The following is a 19,804-nucleotide window of genomic DNA, read 5'->3' as shown; positions in this document are numbered from 1 at the left end:
ACACACAAACATATGGGATTGATTACGAAGAAACCTTTGCACCTGTTGCTAAGATGAGTTCAGTACGAACTTTAATCTCATGTGCATCTAATCTTAGTTGGGATCTTCATCAACTAGATGTGAAAAATTCCTTTCTCCATGGGGATCTTCAAGTAGAAATTTATATGCATATACCACCGGGCTTTGACACTGCTCAGACTAAGGATAAAGTTTTGTGGCTGCATCGATCCTTATATGGATTAAAGCAATCGCCTCGAGCTTGGTTTGATCGTTTTAGGAGATCTTTACTTAAAATGGGCTATCATCAGAGTAATGCTGATCACACCTTGTTCTATACGCGTAATATGAGCAAGTTAGCAATACTGATAGTATATGTTGATGATATCATCATTACAGGAGATGATACTAAGGAAATAGAATACTTGAAGATGCGGCTAGCGAAGGAGTTTGAGGTTAAAGATCTTGGACAATTACGATATTTCCTTGGAATTGAGGTCTCTCGGAGCAAAAAAAGGTATTTATCTCTGTCAAAGAAAGTATGTTTTAGATTTATTACTAGAAATTGGGCTATCCAAATGTCGTCCAGCTCCCACTCCCATTGAGCAAAATCATCGCCTAGTTAGTGAAGCAGGATCTCCTGTGGATCGAGAGCACTATCAAAGGCTTGTTGGACGACTGATTTATCTCTCACACACTCGTCCTGATATTGCTTTTGCTGTAAGTGTTGTTAGCCAATTTATGCATGATCCACGGACTCGCCACATGGATGCTGTGATCCGAATTATTCGCTATCTTAAGGGATGTCCTGGTCGAGGTCTACTATATACATCACATGGCAATCTGCAGGTGGAATGTTATACAGATGCAGATTGGGCAGGCTCTTTGGATGATAGAAGGTCAACATCAGGCTACTATACATTTGTTGGAGGTAATCTTGTCACATGGCGCAGCAAAAAGCAAAGTGTTGTAGCGCGGTCCACGGCTGAAGCAGAATTTAGATCCATGGCACATGGAGTGTGTGAAGTGTTATGGGTGCGAATCCTTTTGATGGAGCTGGGTTTATTTCAGACTAAACCATTGATGCTATATTGTGATAATAAGGCAACCCTTAGTATTGCACAAAATCCTGTGCAACATGATCGAACAAAGCATGTTGAAATTGATCGACATTTTATTAAAGAGAAGTTGGATCAAGGAATTATTTGTATGACATATGCGAGCTCCTCAAACCATCTTGCAGACATCTTGACTAAGGGCTTACCAGATAGAATGTTTTCTATCCTTTGTAGCAAGATGGGGTTATATGATGCATTTACCCCATCTTGAGAGGGAGTGTTGAGTTGTGTAAATGTGTGAATATGTAACAGTTGGGGGGCTAAGATGTAAAAGCGCATATCTATATAGAATACAGAGAAAGAGGAGGCTGGATAAGGCGCTCCATATTTTCCCCATTCTAGTTCTTCCTTCTACCATCTTCTAATCCAGATTTGTTGAATATTTCTCTGATTTACAACACAAACCATTTGTGTTGGATGAGGAAACTATTGCTTTCGCATTTCCTAGGGCCATGTTGCTAGTTCCCATAGAAAGACAGACCATTCCCGATGTATTTCTCTTACTATAATTTAAAATATTTTTCCACACTTTAGGTATGTGGATACCCGTGGCATTATTACATAAATAAGTTATGGAGACAAAAAAAAGTTTGTTTTATTGTACCGAATGGGCAGTCGCAAAAATTGATAACCTCGGTGCTAAACAAATTGAAGAGTTTGTTAGAGCCATATACTACAATTCTGCATTGTTGAAGGCCGAACAATTATGCCACGCCATCAAAAAGGTATAGGCATGCCAGTCCCCAAGCTGACTGCCACTCTAAGAAGTAACAATACACCCCGAATCCTTCTCTTGAACTTCATTTTAGAGGGGAACAGAAAATAGTTAGCATATACAACTGTCCTTCAATTTTTTTGCAGAAATAAATGACTGATGCCATGGAGCTAGCGAGGATACCTGAGCATCTCGGGCCGGTTTGACAATAGAATCAACTTCAACCATGAATTTGCTCCAGAGTGACTTGCACTGGACAGGGGAGATTAAAGTTCCCGCCTGGTAATGGTATCCATTCGATTATTTCTAGTTCCAGTAATCAGAAAAAAAACATACAATCTATGATGAAAGGAGGTGCTAACTAAAAACACTGCATTGATTCAGTAAAAACGTATTTATATGACGCGTGGCACACATACCATTTTCCATGAGATGGAGGACAGTGGATCATATTGGTAACTCTTATCTGTCGTCTGAGGCCCTTCATCAAGTAGTAGGGAACGGAAGTTTTCAAAGGTACCACCCTCTCCATCTGACCGAATTGCCAATATTATCCAAAGCATCATCATACACTGCACGGAAAGAAGGAAGAACAGGTCTCAGCTCCAAAATCACTTTTTTCTCAAATAGACAGTATTAAATTTGACATACTTCATCCTGTGCAGATTTAGCAATTGCTTTTATATCTACTTCTTCTTTCTGTACTCTTGATATAGGGGCATCATTATTGAATAATTTTGTGAACCTGCACATATTGCGCCATCATTTAGTCTTCGTGCAACAGAGGACCTGCTTTTGACTTATATATAGAGCACAGCTCACCTGTCTTTCATGCGGATTGAGACAGTTGCAGCTTCTTCTTTTGCCTTTGATTTAATAATGCTCCTTCCATGATTTTCCAGCCTTGAAAGTAGTTCTTTCATTGTACCTTCATTGGGCTCAAAATGTAAAAGAGCACATTTAAGATCCCCAGCAGCAAATATTGTCTCGCTTACAAGAAGCGTTTTAATAGCTTCCCAGGTGTTATCTCGAGCTGAACGTAGAAACTCGTCGACTGGTTCTGCTAGAGCTCTTGTAAGTCTCCCCTGAAATAACATGACCCAAATAAAACAAGGTATCCATTGTTTTGCCATGACAGTCATGTCAACATATAATTTGATAAAAGACGAATCGGAAGTTTGAAATAGCGATCACTAGTAGAAAACAGGGCTATGGTCCAGGCCGGCTCAGCCCATTAGTCCCGGTTCAGTCTAGAACCAGGACTAATGTGAGCATTGGTCCCGGTTCGTGCGGCTAAGGCATTAGTCCTGGTTCACTCGGGCCCTTTAGTCCCGGTTTAAGACATGAACCGGGACTAAAGGGTGCGATGACCTTTAGTCCCGGTTCGTGCCTCAAACCGGGACAAAAGATTAGACCTTTAGTCCCGGTTTGAGGCACGAACCGTGGATCACCTTTTCAGTTTTAAAAAAATAAAAGAAAATAATGGAAATGTCAAAAAATAAAAGAAAATAAGTTTCTCATGTGATATGTGGTCTAGTTGTTGGGAAAATTTGCAAATGTGAATTTTGACTTTATTTGCAAAATCTCTCTGAAATTTGTAAAAATGGGCATAACTTTTGCATACTAACTCAGATGAAAAAGTTTTTTATATGAAAAATCATCTACTCGAAAAGTTACATCCAAATTTAACCCCATTAAACATTTTCAAAATCCTCAAAAACCTAATAGAAAAAAGTTACGGGGCTTTTAAGATCTAGAGTGGAAAAAATTGAAAAATATTCAAACAGTGGGCAAACTGTGGTCAAACAATGGTCAAACTAATTATTCTAGAATATTAGTGTTACTAAATAATTATTTTAGTTATTTCAATTTTGGTCAAATCTGGTCAAACTATGGTCAAACAATGGTCAAACTAATTATTCAAGAAATATTAGTGTTACTAAATAATTATTGTTTTTTAAAACAATAGTTTCAAAATAAAACTATGAAATGTGTCACTTCATGCTCAAGCAAAATTCCTGAAGGTTAATAGGATTGACATCTTACTATTGTCAGGAAAACAACAAGTGCAGACTTGGAGCGAGCGAGAATAGAACCCGAAAGTTAAGCGTCAAATTCAGAAGTTTGAAAATAAAAAAAAATAAACTTTTTTTTTCAAAAAAGAATCATAAAATTTAATTTAGTCCCGGTTGGTGTTACCAACCGGGACTAAAGGTGGAGCTCCACGTGGTCAGGGCATTAGTACCGACACTTTAGTCCCGGTTCAGGAACCGGAACTAAAGGCCCTTACGAACCGGGACTATAGGCCCTTTTTCTACCAGTGGATGGCAATTGGTACCCATTACCCGCGTACCCTGCGGGTAAATACCCTATTAGGGTAAGGGGTAAGGGTATGGGACAAAAATTTACCCATGAGTACTTAAATGGGAAAATATCATACCCGTCGGGTAGAGTGGGTACGGGTCTGGGATCGTAGAACCCATGCCCGCATACCCATGTACCCATCTAAAATATTGACGAGTGAGTTTCTTTTAATATTCCAATGTATTAATTTTCCCCTCCTAATCATGCTACATAAAAATAATGTGTAGTTAAATTGTCTCTATAATTTATAATGATTTTGTGAACTTAAAGTGTATGCCTATGTGTTGTTATTTATGATTATGTGTTGTTGTTTAACATTTCTATGTGTCACTTTATAGGCAGGTATTTTTGTTTATGAGAATGTGTTGTTATTACAATATGTTCTTGTACATTATATTGTTGTTTAAAATATGTTGCTATTAATAATTTATGCCTATATGTTGTTTTTTTACAACTTTTTTCTACTGAATTGATGTGTTATAAACACGGGTATTTTTACCCGCGGGTACCCATATACCATGTCTGGTGACGGGTGTGGGAAAAATTGTACCCTTGACAGATATGGGTATGGGTGATGGGTAAATTCAGGGTGGATGGGTAAGGGTATGTGGTAGCTCCACCCGTACCCATACCCTGCGGGTGCCATCCCTAGTTCGGAAGAAACTCATATCTGCCACAAAGATCCGCCATTCTCGCTTTCAGGGCACGAACTGACTCCACATGAGCGTCCATGGCATGCTTATCAATGTTGGTGCTAACCCTAGTCTAACTCTTGCTCTCTCTTGCTTAGACAAAAGGTAGATGAAGCACGGAGGACACGTGGTTTACTGGCGACGTACGCCCACACCTTACTTTTTGATTGCTCGACTAACCACTACGCAACAAACACAACACAACCCAGCCGGCTTTGTAGCCCTGGCAGCAACGGAGCGCCCACGCTTCCGCCAAGCACGCAGGCACGAACGCCTGGCTGCTGCATGCGAGTGATCCGCTCAGCCTCACACATGGAGAGCACAAATGCGCTGGACGCGGGCAGCTCAGCTGATCGAACGCGCACACACCCGCTACTGCCTAATAGCCTAACTATCACTACGAGCGCGCGCACACACACACGCACAGCCATGACCCAGCTGGCGCGCTCACGCCGTTCTGCACCGCCACGGACCTGATCTGGCGCACTGACGCCGGTTGCCACTATGCTCTGTCACGGCTTATTCCCAACAATCAAGGAACCTAAGAAAGGCTGATGACCACAATGTGGACCTATTGGTTGCTACAGATGGCAATGTCTTTTGTTATTTGTTGTTGTAGTTTTTCTGCTCGGAAGTGCCATGTTGGTCGCAAATGAGTAAGCAGTGTGCCTGTGGAGCTGGGTCTGGAGTCTCCAGGTGCTGCTAGCTAGGACCCAAGTTTCAGTTAAGCATGATAGCCAAGTGTTTGCTCTTGTTGTTGTTCTTGTGGCACCAAGTGGTTGCTGTTCTTGCTGTTATTGCAAGATGGTTGCATCCCACCCTAATTTGATATTTCTCAAGTAGATGTTATCTTTTCTCGGAATGATATTTTATATATGTTGGGGGTTGTTCCTAGATTGATATAGTTTTACCTGTAATTTTTGTTGTATACTACTAGGCGGGTCATATGCATTTGATGTTATGGTCACCTTAAATTTTTTTAGTTGTAAGTTTTGGTAGATGACTATTTATAATTACTAGCAAAAGAGCCCGTGTTTTGCAACGGGAGAAGAAAATACCGCACGGCCCTAACCCAAGAACCATGACTAAGACCCCAATGCGTCTTGCCGAGGCGTCTCTCTCGGCATAAGATGAGAAATCTGATTTTCTTTCATGCAAGATTTTGCCGAGGCATACATGCACAGTTATCGACGGTTTGTTTCGTCTTCAATTTGGCTTTGATGAGGTGTTCATTGTAATCTGGGTCGGTGTCGGTACAAAAGAAATATGGGTCGTGTGCTATTGATTAAGGTTGCATCCTAAATAGCATTTCCAAAATATTAAACGGGTCAAATAACATCATATTCATATTCTACACATTTTTCTAGTCAAATATCATATATAACATGTTAAAATTGGAGTTAGGGTTTAAAAGATATAGATATTTTAAAAATACCATTATTTCTTCTCTATGGACTGCGGGTTAATTATAGAAACGACAGGGGATTTTCTGCTAGAACACAAAATTCATACGTTTTGTGTGACTTAATGGTGGAGTGCTGGTTATTTACCAGAAAAGGGTGGGGGGTGGGGGGGGGAGGGGTTCTGTAAAACAGTAAAAATGGTTCAATTTCTCGGTTAAACGTGGATGACGGGTTAACTACATGAAAACAGAAGGGGTTTTCTATAAAAATGAGGACGGTGAATAGGCAGAAGCACTCCGTACTTTATTAATATACATATATTATTAAAAAAAGGTAATTACAGCGGTGGTACTTAAACTTGCCCTGAATGTTTAGTTTACTGCCTGAACTTGAAAAATACGCTGGTTCTAAAACTTGGTTAACGCGTGCAAATACGGTGCTACACACATATGTAGACGTATAATATGCTGACTGGGCAGTGTATTTGGTCTTTTGTGGTTTCTGCGACGTTCCCTAAAAACGCTCGCCGCTCTGTAAATTGCGTCCTTTCGCCATCTCTTCTATAAAGAAAAAGGCAGTGCTCCTGCCGGTTCCTCAAAAAAAAAAAACAATGCCCCTCTTATGTTATCTATTGTCAATATAAAGGCTTCTGGTGCTTAAATAGGCTGCAGCCAATGGCCCATTTAACGCATGTTAACTTAAAAAAACAAATAATGGTTTGTAATTTATATGAAAATAATAATAGTTAGATTCAAATATTCCTACCTTATTAATAAATTCCCCATGGTATACAAATATTTGGGTGTTATTAATAATTAACTCGTGGTATACACACATTTGTGTGCATGTATTGTTTAAAAAAAAATCTATAGACCAGCCGCCTGCCGCGCTATGGGTTAATTAATATTTGTGGTAAATAATAACCTCATGGTACACAAATATACGTGTGCACACAAAATAAATATATAGAGGTATGTAAAAAAATAATTTACTCAAAAATATTCCTGTAATTTTTAGAAATATCCACGTATTATATAGGAAATACTATTTTAAATATAGGACATGATTGTTTGAAAATCTTTAGTAAATACAAACATTTAAAATGTACAGGCATGGATTATATAAGAATCTCCATTAAATTATGTTTTAGTGAGTACAAACATTTCTATACACGAGTTTATGTATTAATACATCATTACTTTTTGAGTCTAACTTCTATTATTATGACTATAATTTAGAGACTTTTGCATTTCTTTAAAACAGTTAACATGTGCTAAATGGGCCGGTGGCTGCAGCCCATCTAAGCACCACAGGCCTTTTCATTTACAATTCATTAAGCCAGAGGGTGAAGACTTAACATACAAGCCTGGTCGGTGTACCGGTCAGCGCAGCTTGTCTTGAAGCTTTTCCTTGCAGTTTCGACTCCAGTTGATTAATATTTTAAATTTAAATTTTCCTTCTATACTGATAGACGGGACACACTAGTCATGGATATATTATTAAAGTGTAAACTTTTTATCGCTACAAGTGGGCCCCATGCAATGTCCATATGAGATTAGCACCGTAGTTGCACGCGTCTGTCAAGTTTTATAAGCAGTTCAGCCTATTTGTCAAGTTCAGACACCAAACTGAACATTAATGGCAAGTTCGACTCCAGTTGATTAATATTTTAAATTTAAATTTTCCTTCTATACTGACAGACGGGACACACTAGTCATGGATATATTATTAAAGTGTAAACTTTTTATCGCTACAAGTGGGCCCCGTGCAATGTCCATATGAGATTAGCACCGTAGTTGCACGCGTCTGTCAAGTTTTATAAGCAGTTCAGCCTATTTGTCAAGTTCAGACACCAAACTGAACATTAATGGCAAGTTCAGATACCACCGGTGCAATTACCTCTAAAAATATACTCTTCTACTTGTTCTATTATAGATTATCCATGTCACAATATTTTCTATGTATAGTAAATTCAGTTTGTCAACAATATTGCGTGGTACAAACTTTCCATTTAGAGTTTTGGTATCATGCACAAGATATAAACTAGTAGCGTTACCCAATGCATGGCATAATAAGCATTATATATTACTCCCTATCTAAACTAAATATATTACTCCCTATGTAAATTAATATAAGGCGATTTAGATCGCAAATGTAGTGATCTAAACAGAGGGAGTACGTAAGCACATGACGAACTAGATAACTGTCCATATGGATCTTCGTACCTTGGAAGAGGGTGCACCCCTTCTCCGAAGATCATGGGAATTTATACTAATTGATTTCTGAATGTGACCTACTAATAAAAACAATACATATTTTATTTATGTGTAGAAATAATCCCTGGCCATTGTGAGGAATGTTCATCGTGAAAACTAAAAAGGAAATGTATCCCCATACATGTTTTACCCATGGGAAACTAGAAAGAACGCTCTCTGGGAGGTGTAAAAAGGGTTGTAGGCATGTAGCATGGAGTATGGTGGGCACCAGCTCCGTTATGCTGTCAAAAATAAGGGGCAAAACAATCATTCCTTTTGTCTTTGGCAACGTAGGATAACCTCCGGGGGGACAACACAACCGGGGCATAAGGGCTCCGACCGGGGCGACTCCGGGCCCGTCGGAGAGGCCTCTTGAAGACAACAAACCGGGAAGACTACATTACGCGCTCCGGTCGCATCCACACCACGCGTCGTCTCATGTGAAAGTGGTACGACCACTTCGCTCCCCCCCCCTCATCCCCCCCAAATCACAATTGTGATCCCATCTTGTCTCCATGAGTACTCGAATCGAAGCTTCATCTCTCTCTGCAACGTTTGTTCTTGATCTTGTTCGAGATACATCATGCAATAATGAACAATAGCATACTCTTTCTTGGCATGCCCTTGTCCCGAACCATGTGATCATGTCTCCGGTCCAATCAAGGCCATGGGGGGCTGAAGCAGAGTCCGCACGAGGGAGATGCGCCTTTTTGTCGGACGGCCTTCACGGGTAGCTCATGTTCTCCGGGTTTTGATCCCTGTGCCGATCCGACCAATCACACCCCGTTCGTTATGAATTTGCATTTCCCGTCCAAACTTCCGTCACCCATCCGAAAATTCATCTCACTCCCGTTATTCATAACTTCTGAAATAAACACTGATGTCATGGAGCTAGCAAGGATACCTCAGCATGTACGACCTGGGGTACAATGGAATCAACTTGAACCATAAATTGGCTCTAGAGTAACTTGCAGTTGTCAGAGGAGATTAAAGTTCCCGCCTTTAGAATCAGCTCCTGGTTTAGGTAATCAGTAAAAACATATAATCTACCAAGAAAGGAGGTGCTAAGTAAAAAGACTGCATCATACCGAATGGCCGATAGTATCCAATTGGCAACTCTTATGAAGTAGTAGGGAACGGAAGTTTTCAAAGGTATCACTGGCTCCATCTAACCGAATTGCCGATAGTATCCAAAGCATCATCATACACTGCACGGAAAGAAGGAACAACAAGTATCAGCTCCTAAATCACTTTTTTTTTTCAAATAGACAGTATTAAATTTGACATACTTCATCGCGGGAAGATTCAACAATTGCTTGTATATCTACTTTTCCATTCCTTCCTTTTGACATATCAGCATTGAATAATTTCGTGAACCTGCACATATTGCACCACCATTTAAGCCTTCGTGCAACAGAGGGCCTGCTTTTGACTTAGATATGGAGCGTAGCTCACCTGTCTTTCATGCGGATCGAGACAGTTGCAGCTTCTTCTGTTGCCTTTGATTCAACAACGCTCTTACCATGATTTTCCAGCGTTGAAAGCAGTTCTTTCACTGTACCTTCATCGACCTTCCAATCTAAAAGATCATATTTAAGATCTGCAGCAGCAGCTATTGTCTCGCATACAAGAAGCGTTTCAATAGCTTCCCAGGTGTTAGATTGAGCTGAACGTAGAAACTCCTTGACTTGTTCTGCTAGAGCTCTGGTAAGTCTCCCCTGAAATAACATGTCCCAGATAAAACAAGGTATCCATTTTGATATAGTTTTTATCTGTAATTTTTCTTGTATAGTAGGCGGGTCATATGAGGTTATGGTCACCTTAAAAAAAATTAGTTGAAAGTTATGGTAGAAGACTATTTATAGTTAATGGCAAAAGAGCCCGTCTGTTGCAACGGGAGAAGGAAATACCGCATGGACGTAACCCAAGAACCATGACTAAGACCCCAATAGGTCTTGCCGAGGTGTATCTCTCCCGGCATAAGATGCGAAATCTGCTTTTTTTCATACAAGATTTACCGAGGGTTACATGCATGGTTATCGACGGTTAGCTTCGTCACCAATTTGGCTTTCATCAGGCGTTCATTGTAATCCGGGTTGGTGCCCGTACGAAAGAAAGATGGATCATGCGCTATTGATTAAGCTTGCAGCCTTAAATTGCATTTTCAAAATATTTAACATGTAAAGTAACATCATATTCAAATTCTACACATTTTTATCATCAAATTTTATATATAACATGTTAAATTGGAGTTATGGTTTGGGTATTTAAAAAAATATTTGTTCTATATGGACTGCGGGTTAATTATAGAAATGGCAGGAGGTTTTCTGCTAAACGCAAAAATGACTCATTTTCTGTCACTTAATGCACTACCCCAAACTGACTTTTTCCTGACGGCCAAAATCCGTCAGGAATGAGCCAATTCCGTCAGGAATGAGCACATACCGTCAGGAAATTCCCGTCAGCAACAGATTGTCAGGAACATCCATCATTCCTGAAGGTACCCGTCAGGAATAACATTCCTGACGGTGTTTCCTGAGGGGCTCCCTGAGCCAATGGAACTCCATGTCCTGACGGCCCAACCGTCAGGAACAACTATCAGGAAAAATGCATGAGGTTGACAGCCTTGTAGATCATCAGTGATCACCTTCAGGAATGACTATTCAACCCACAATTCGAAATATTATTCAAAATTCAGTGCAAAAGAATAGATGAAAAATAACAGATATTTTTCCACAGCCATTCATATTAATGCACAAACAAATACATCAAAGCCCAGTCATAGTTCACAAGATCACAATATATCTATTTATATCTCAATGTGCACAAGATCACATCCAATTCACAGTACACAAAATGCTTAACTTAACAGGAGCTGCCACTAAACTTCATCATATGAAGGCAAGTTAAAAAGATACTCTAGTTGAAGCATTGACATCCCATCATAGCCTGAGAATAGCTTGGTTCAGTCTGCAACAATGGCAGCGTACACTTGAACCTGGATCCAGCAATGTGCCGATGGACGCAACAAAGTGAGAGGACACAAGGAAGGGCCGAACCTTGGTAAGTAACTTTTGGGGAGCGACACTTGTGCATGTGTGGAAAATGGTCCATGAGCATATGGCATGCCCCACACGGCACCAGGGAACTGAAATAATTCAGTACATATGAATCAGTAGATATGGTCATAACTGTAGGCAAAGGAAACACAGCTAAAATGGTGAACAAATGAAATATATGAAAGTACCCAAAAATAAGATGACAAAAGTACAATAGTATAGCATCCATACTTTTAGAAAGTGCACATGAATCTCCCTTCGACATAAATTTTCTACCAGTAACTTGTACAGTGTATATGCTAGCAGCAAGTAGGTGTATATGCTAGCAGGAAAGAAATCCATTATACACACAATAAAAAGAGATGAGCATTATAATTTGCGAACATTATAATGTGCGAACATTAGAGTAAATAAATGAACTTGCTATGGTCTACAATTTGCTCAAGAGAAATGCAAAGGATGGCCACATTATAATTCAGCTTTACTCATCATGGAAGAAACAATTTGTTGAAGAATGAACAAACATGGTACATTCTAGAACATTTGTTGTAGTTTTGAATATGGAACAAAGGTGCAGGAACTTACAAGATGCTTGTGGACATGACATTATTGATGGGGCCACAACCTATACTCTCACCACATTTTGCAAACTTCCAACTTCATAAGTGTTCATCTTTGTTGAATGACATCTACGATTCTATTCTCAGATGGTTAGTCAAAAGAAAACAAGCAAGATATTCAGGGATACTAGGATGATCCTGTGGTCTGAAAAGATGGACCTGCATCGATGAAATTTTTATTCATTGTTGTAACATGGAAACACTCAAACCCTATGTCAGAAATAGAGATGTATGGTATGCAAATGTTCAAAAAAGAGCAGACAGATATGTATATATACAGGATCACATGCACAAAAGGGATAAATGTGACAATCCATGGTTTAAGCATCTAACACAAATCTCTGTGGCCACTTCTTTGAATCATCTCCATTAGGCTTCAGAATAAGATCAACAAAAGCTTTAATTGTATGTTTAATTGGTGAAGGCAGGAGAGGAGGATCAATAATTCTGGCTTGGATATGTTTCCTACTTATAAAGATTGGAGTTGGTGGTGAGTTCACCTGTGGGTCAAACATCCTTTCCAAATAAACAAATACACGCATCCACATCCCCATGTGTGGAACTAGCAATCTTTCAAGAGATATATAAACAAATATACTTTACTCACATGTGAGATCCGCCGTAAATAAACAAATAGACTAATTTCATGTGAGACCAAACTTTTTTGTAAAGACACGAATAACAAACACAGAAGTGTGACTTCAACTCGAAATTAATCTTGGTTTTAGTTTCTCTTCCAAACCTACTATGGTCATGGGAAAAAAATATATAGTTGTTCAACTTCAACCGATTGGCACAATAAGAAGCAATTAATTGACCGAAAGCATCCAGCCGGGAAATAGACATACATAGATTTTGATAGGCTCTTAGGAAGCAACCCCTGACAGAACAGATGCAAACGAGATATTATGTGATTCCATTTTAAGTATTATATGATTGCATACTGGGGATATAAAGAAAGGAATATGCATCCCTAATATTTCCCTACAGAAATATAAGGAATTGGCTGGCTTGGGCCCCACAACACTGGGCTCTAACACAAGTGCCCTGATACTCTGATAACCGATGAAGTAACCAACCTTGTTTATAAGAAAATTCAGCACCCACTGACCAACTATATCAGCCTTTGCCTCCTCCAATGCTGAATGACATTCTTGAAGTTCCTGTACATTTATTAAAAAAGGAGAGTCAACTAGTGGAACCAGATAGGATATACCACTCTTTCTCTTTTCTGTCATAGCTCCTAATCGAGCAAGTATTTATCTACATTGCTACTTGCATACATACCATTCTAACCATGGACTTTTTACCGCCAGGAAGGGTTATGGAATGAGGCCCAATTCCATGGCAGCACTCATGGCAAACAATGTGTGTATAGTAAGAAAAAGAACTAGGAATGCAGACATGAGACCTATTTTGCAACAACTAAAAGCTAAAATCATCCAATTAGGCATAACAGCGACATAAAAATGATGGCATCTGAAGCAAGGTGGTATTCACAAGAATAATTGAGAGGTGCAAGGATGCTGCCGAACACACCGAGCATGATTTATTTAACATGTGCATATATGATTACTCACAGAACAGTTGACACATCATATCATATAGTATGTTCTAAAGTCACTTGACCTCCAAAAAGACAGATTCACAGTTACTTAACCTCCAAAAAGACAGATTCAGTTACCTGACCTCCAACAAGATAGATCCATAGTTATTTGACCTCCAGCAAGACAGATCTGAGAACAGAAAATAATTTAGTGATCCATACTCCACAGGGAACTCGGGAAACATGAGCAGATAGACAGACATGTAAGTTAAAACTGCATGATCCATACATCGACTTCTATTTCTTCCAGCAACTGATCCATAAACACAAATAACAAATCCTTCACAAAATAATTCAGAAAAAAAATTAAAATGCACAAGATATCACATCTGGGCAAGCAAACCCAGATCTTGACTTGATTCCCCCGTCTCGGGTTTCTTCTCCCTGACTCGATTCACCGGTACACCTGCAGATTCTAGGGCAGATGAGTATACAGGACGAGGACACTGGATGGGGGGCGCAGGGGGTGGGGGCGGGGTGCGGCATGGGGTGGCGGGGACTCGGCCAGGGTGGCGGCGCTGTTGTGAGGAGGAAGAAGACGAAGGCGCTCGATGGGGAAGGAAAGCGGCACTGGACGCCGAGAGTGCAACCTGGATGCGGAGGGATACGGCGCTGGTTGGGGAGGGAGGCGGCGCCGCGACGGCAGGTGTGCAGGCAAACGGCGTCGATGGACAGGGGGTGGCGCCGGAGGCGGCCATGGTGGAGATGAGATGAGCAGCGAGGAAAGAAGTGGGGATGGACTTGTAGTTTAGGGATTTTGACCGGTCAAGCCAAAATACGAGGCTATTTCCTTCCGTGTCTCCTGAAGGCCTACACGTACTCAATCGTGAAGGATAGTGCAGGACCGCCACGAAAAAACGAGTTTGGGGTAGTGATGGTGGAGTTATGGTTATTTACCAGAAAAGGGAGTGGGTTTTTCTGTAAGACAGTAAAAATGGTTCGTTTTTTCACTTAAATGTAGATGCATGGTAAATAACGGTTTTCTATAAAAATGATGACGGTGCATGGGCAGAAGCACTCCATACTTTATTATTATGCATACATTATTTAAAATAGAATACTCTTCTATTTTTACTATTATATACTATCCATGTCACCATATTTTCTATGTACAGTAAATTCAGTTGATCAACAATATCGCGTGCTACAAACTATTCCATTTAGAGTTTTGGTATCATGCACAACCCATAAACTAATAGGCTTACCCAATGCATGGCAGAATAAGCATTATATATTACTCCATATGTAAGCTAAATATATTACTCCCTATGTACACTAATATAAGGCGGTTAAGATCACAAACATAGTGATCTAAACAGAGGGAGTACGTAAGCACATGACGAACGAGATAACGGTCCATATGGATCTTCGTACCTTGGAAGAGGGCGACACCCCTTCACCGAAGATCACGGGAATTTATACTAATTGTTTTCTCAATATGACCTACTAATGAAAACCATACATATTGTATTTATGCGTAGAAATAATCCCTGCATATTGCGAGGAATGTTCATCGTGGAAACTAGAAAGGACACGTATCCCTATATATTATCTCCCTTGGAAAACCAGAAAGGATGGGCTCCTGGAGGTGTAAAAAGGGTTGTAGGCATGTAGCATGGAGTTTGGTGGCCCCCAACTCCGGTATGGTGTAAAAAAGTGGGGGCAAAATGGTCATTCCTTTTGTGCTGGGCAACGTAGGATAACCTCCGGGGGGACAACGCAAATGGGGCATAGGGGCTCTGACCGAGGTGACTACGGGCCCGTTCCATGAGTACTCGGATCGAAACTTTGTCTCTCTCCACAATGTTTGCTCTTGATTTTGTTGAAGATACGTCATGCAATGATGAACAATAGCACACTCTATTTTGGCATGCCCCGGTTCCCGTCGAACCATGAGGTCATGTCTCCGGTCCCGTGAAGGCCACGGGGGGCTGAAGCGGACTCTCCACGAGGGAGAAACGCCTTTTTGCCGGACGGCCTTCACGGGTGACTCATGTTCGTCAGGGTTTCGATCCCCATTATGATCGGACCAATCACACCCCTTCCGACCAGAGTTCCGTCTCCCGTACGAAAATTCGTCTCGTTCCCGTTTATCATAACTACTGAAATAAACAACGGATGTCATGGAGCTAGCGAGAATACCTCAGCAAGTAGGACCAGGGTGACAATGCAATCAACGTGAACCATAAATTGGCTCCGGAGTAACTTGCAGTTGTCAGGGGAGATTAAAGTTCCCTCCTTTAGAATCAGCTCCTGGTAATGGTATCCATTTGATTATTTCTTGTTCAGGTAATCAGAAAAAACATATAATCTACGATGAAAGGAGGTGCTAAGTAAAAACACAGCATTGATTCAGTAGAAACGTATTTATGTATGCATGACGCGTGGCACATATACCTTTTTCCTTGAGATGGAGGCCAGGGGATCCAATTGCCAACTCTTATCAAGTACTAGTAGGGAACGAAAGTTTTCAAAGGTATCACCGTCTCCATCTAACCGAATTGCCGATATTATCCAAAGCATCACCATACACTGGACGGAAAGAAGGAAGAACAAGTCTCAGCTCCTAAATCACTTTTTTTCTTTCAAATAGACAGTATTAAATTCGACATACTTCATCGCGGGCAGATTCAGCAATTGCTTGTATATCTACTTTTCCATTCCTTGCTCCTGACATATCGGCATTGAATAATATCGTGAATCTGCACATATTGCACCACCATTTAGTCTTCGTGCAACAGAGGAGCTGCTTTTGACTTAGATATGGAGCGCAGCTCACCTGTCTTTCATGCGGATTGAGATAGTTGCAGCTTCTTCTTTTGCCTTTGATTCAACAACGCTCTTACCATGATTTTCCAGCGTTGAAAGCAGTTCTTTCACTGTACCTTCATCGACCTTCCAATCTAAAAGAGCATCTTCAAGATCCGCAGCAGTAGCTCTTGTCTCGGCTACAAGATGCGTTTTAATAGCTTCCCAGGCGTTATATGGAGCTGAACGTAGAAACTCCTTGACTTGTTCTGCTAGAGCTCTTGTAAGTCTCCCCTGAAATAACATGTCCCAGATAAAACAAGGTGTCCATGCTTTGCCATGACAGTTACGTCAACATATAATTTGATTATAAAAGATGAATCGGAAGTTCGGAAGAACCTGAGATCTGCCACAAAGATCTGCCACTTTCAGTTTCAAAACACGAACTGACTCCACATGAGCGTCGATGGCATGCTTAAGCTTATTCTCGAAAGTTGCAGGATCCCATGTCATTTGTTGAATAGTAGCATCTGTAAAGCCACATGCAAGATAAAAGCATTTGGACAGAATCGGAGTAGAGTGCAAATTAAGGAATAACATTCTTTAGAATAAGAATGCTACCAGTACCCAGTAACGTAAATCATTTCATTTTCCATGTAAAAGAAAGTAGTACCATCAAAAACATACCTTCACATCCTTTTGTGAACTTATGCAAGAATGATTGAGTACAATCACGAGCAGCAACTTCAAATTCCTGTTTTTTTTGGGCCTTATGAAAGGACTCCTCGAATGCTTTTAAAGTTCCATTCAGCAAATGCTTCATAAGAGATTTGTACGCAGGATAGACGAGCTACGAAAGAAAATATGTATCACATAAGAAAAAAGTACACAAGAGAAGACTTTTCAGGGACAACAATGCAGCAATTCTACGCATGGAGATGAAATGATTGGCGGACGGTCATTCCTTTCTAAGGGCCCCCTCCCCTCCTACCGTGATGCTCCCGCGAGCATCCAGGAGGATAACCCTAGCGCCGCCGCTCCCCTCCCCTCCTCTCCTGCCTACCTCACCGCCGCCCAGGGGCGTGAGCGGGCGAAGCTAGATCATCGCCGCCGCCGGCAGGGCCACTTCGTCTCCTCGCGCGGGGGATGCGGTGCAGGCTGGATCTCGCGTGCCAGACGTGGCGCTCGATGCTGGGCGCAGAGGCGCTCCAGCGCGGGCCAGCAACAGTAGTGTGGCGTCGGCGTGATGGGCGGCATGGCCGTGATGCGGGCCGGCGGGTGCTGATGGCGGCGGCTGCTTCTCGACAGCTCCTAGAATCCGCCTCTGGCGTTGCGGGTCACGTGCGACCGGTCGCGGGCGCCCCCTCTCGCTGTGGCTCTCTGGTGCGGGGCGGCACGACAGTGGTGGAGGTGGATGTCCAGACCTTTGTCTTCAAGGGCGAAACATGGGTTTCTGGGGGATGGCTGGTAGGAGGGACGGGTGCGCCGGCATGTGCCCCGTTGCCGTCACATGGGTGTCGGTCATGGCCATGTGTCGCTCCTCCCCCCCCTTCCCTTCGGCCATGTGTCGGCCTGGTCGCGGTTCTTCTTGAGGCCAGGTGACCACCGACGGTATAGGAGGTGGTTGGGGGCATGGATCTTGTCAAAATCGTGTCCTTGGGTGGCTCTCGCTATGGTCCGATGGCAGGGCGGCGGTCTTGGCGGTGGGACGCATGTTGGTCGTGGGCGGACTACGTGGCTCGGATGTGGGCGGGCAACCATGGCCGTTCGGGCAGCATGGCTGCGTGTAGTTGGGGGAGCGGAGATGCGATGGAGGGGTTGAGGCTCCGGGGTACATCACTAGCCTAGTCCGTGCACTGGCCGATGGTGACGGTGTCCGTGAATGTTGTGTTCCTCCTTGCAGGCTCCATCGTGGTGCTCCCACTCCTTCGGTCTAACTCAGGGTGGAAACTTGATCTTCGGATCGGACGGTGGCGACATTTCATGGTCGTCTTGGAGTCCTTGATCTTGCGTGGTCCATCACACATCTTCCCAGACGATTGCACATCTTGGTGGTGGTCTCCGTCGGCTCTAAGCGATTCTTTTCTGCACATCTTACAGGTGCATGGTAGTCGTTGAGGTTGTGACTAGGTGCCCAGCATCCTTGCATCTCGCCTTGGATGTGTGTGTGTGGTGTGCATTTGTATCGGTTACTTGGATGTAAGTGATGGTTGCTTTATAATATAAAAGGGAGGGGGGGCTATTTCATCAATTATTGGGGGGCAATAAACAAGAAAATAGATTCACCATAAGGTTCTTGACCCCCACTCCGCCGATCCTAGGGCATGACGGACCTCACCGCGGCGCCTTCTAGCCTAACCTCCCCTCCATCTATCGCTACTGCCTAAGGAGCCCTCTGGCCAAGCACGGGCAGGCCTCAGAAGGGTGGCGGAGGGCATCTCGTTGGATGGTTGGTCACATAGATCTTGGCCTAGGAGGTACGACGGCAGAGGCTGTGCGGCGCTTGCCGCCAGCGTGATTTTGCCATCACAATGTAGTAGGTGTCGCAAAGGTACAACCCGATATGGGGCACTGCGGGCTGGCTACTAGAAGTCATCATTCTTGCCATGGATCCGTGCGGAGTGGCGCTCTAGGTGGTCGCACGTGGTGAGCGCAGGCACCGCGGGAAGCCAGGGTCGCATCCGCCACTCGCAGCCACACATTACACAGTGTGGCGCCTATCAGTTGGGCGCTGCACTGCTGTCTGTGGGGCCGCAACCCAACCAGGGCTGCCACGCTGGCAGGAGGTGCGACGCCTAAGGCAGAGGCGCTGCACAGTGGTGTGTGGCGCCTAGCTGTCGAGCGCCACACGAAAGGGTCGGCAGAATGAAATTTTTTCGAGAGCAGATCATTTTGTGATTTGATTTCGCCCTGAGGTCAAATATATGATTTTTGCCGAGTCTGGCGGCAACAGGGACATTGGTGGCTGCGAGTGGCGGATGCTCTGTTTACAGCGCCCCCCTCCCAGCAGTTCTTCCCCCTCTGAGCAGTTGCTCTGTTTACAGAGAGCGGCGGCAGCGGCGCTCCCTTAGGATCCCCCCCACACCCCTCTTAGATCTGAAGTTTTGAGGCCCGGATTCGATCTCCAATCCCTCCTACTAGGTAAACTCCTCTGTTTCCTTTTTTTTTTCTCCGTAAATGCGTTGCAATTTTAGGGATTTGCCCAAGATTAGGTGGAACCTTTGATT

General features: G+C 42.6%; 1 protein-coding gene and 1 long non-coding RNA gene across 4 annotated transcripts in view; both read right to left on the bottom strand.

Annotated features, from left to right (window-relative positions):
* Nucleotides 1-828: 828 nt before the first annotated feature.
* The window catches only part of LOC119295588 (protein ROOT HAIR DEFECTIVE 3-like), a 39,778-nt gene continuing 20,802 nt past the window's right edge, over nt 829-19,804 (bottom strand). The window contains exons 14-20 of the mRNA XM_037574026.1: nt 17,265-17,427; nt 16,977-17,107; nt 2,653-2,915; nt 2,482-2,575; nt 2,250-2,402; nt 2,014-2,109; nt 829-840 (exon numbers count right to left, since the gene is read on the bottom strand). Of these exons, the coding sequence (XP_037429923.1) occupies nt 829-840; nt 2,014-2,109; nt 2,250-2,402; nt 2,482-2,575; nt 2,653-2,915; nt 16,977-17,107; nt 17,265-17,427 (912 nt within the window). The remainder of the gene's footprint in view (nt 841-2,013; nt 2,110-2,249; nt 2,403-2,481; nt 2,576-2,652; nt 2,916-16,976; nt 17,108-17,264; nt 17,428-19,804) is intronic.
* LOC119357486 lies at nt 11,271-14,296 on the bottom strand. 3 transcript variants are annotated; one of them, XR_005172209.1, is made up of 4 exons: nt 13,908-14,296; nt 12,189-13,386; nt 11,604-11,692; nt 11,271-11,514 (listed from the first exon to the last, which is right to left on the bottom strand). It is a non-coding gene; the product is annotated as an uncharacterized LOC119357486 (long non-coding RNA). The 3 variants fall into 3 exon arrangements; XR_005172210.1 differs by having other exon boundaries at nt 11,604-13,103; nt 13,303-13,386; XR_005172208.1 differs by having other exon boundaries at nt 11,604-13,386.

The sequence above is a fragment of the Triticum dicoccoides genome, chromosome 1A (genome assembly GCF_002162155.2).
Source record: "Triticum dicoccoides isolate Atlit2015 ecotype Zavitan chromosome 1A, WEW_v2.0, whole genome shotgun sequence".
Taxonomy (NCBI): Eukaryota; Viridiplantae; Streptophyta; class Magnoliopsida; order Poales; family Poaceae; genus Triticum; species Triticum dicoccoides.
This window is presented reverse-complemented; position numbering and strand designations above follow the sequence as displayed.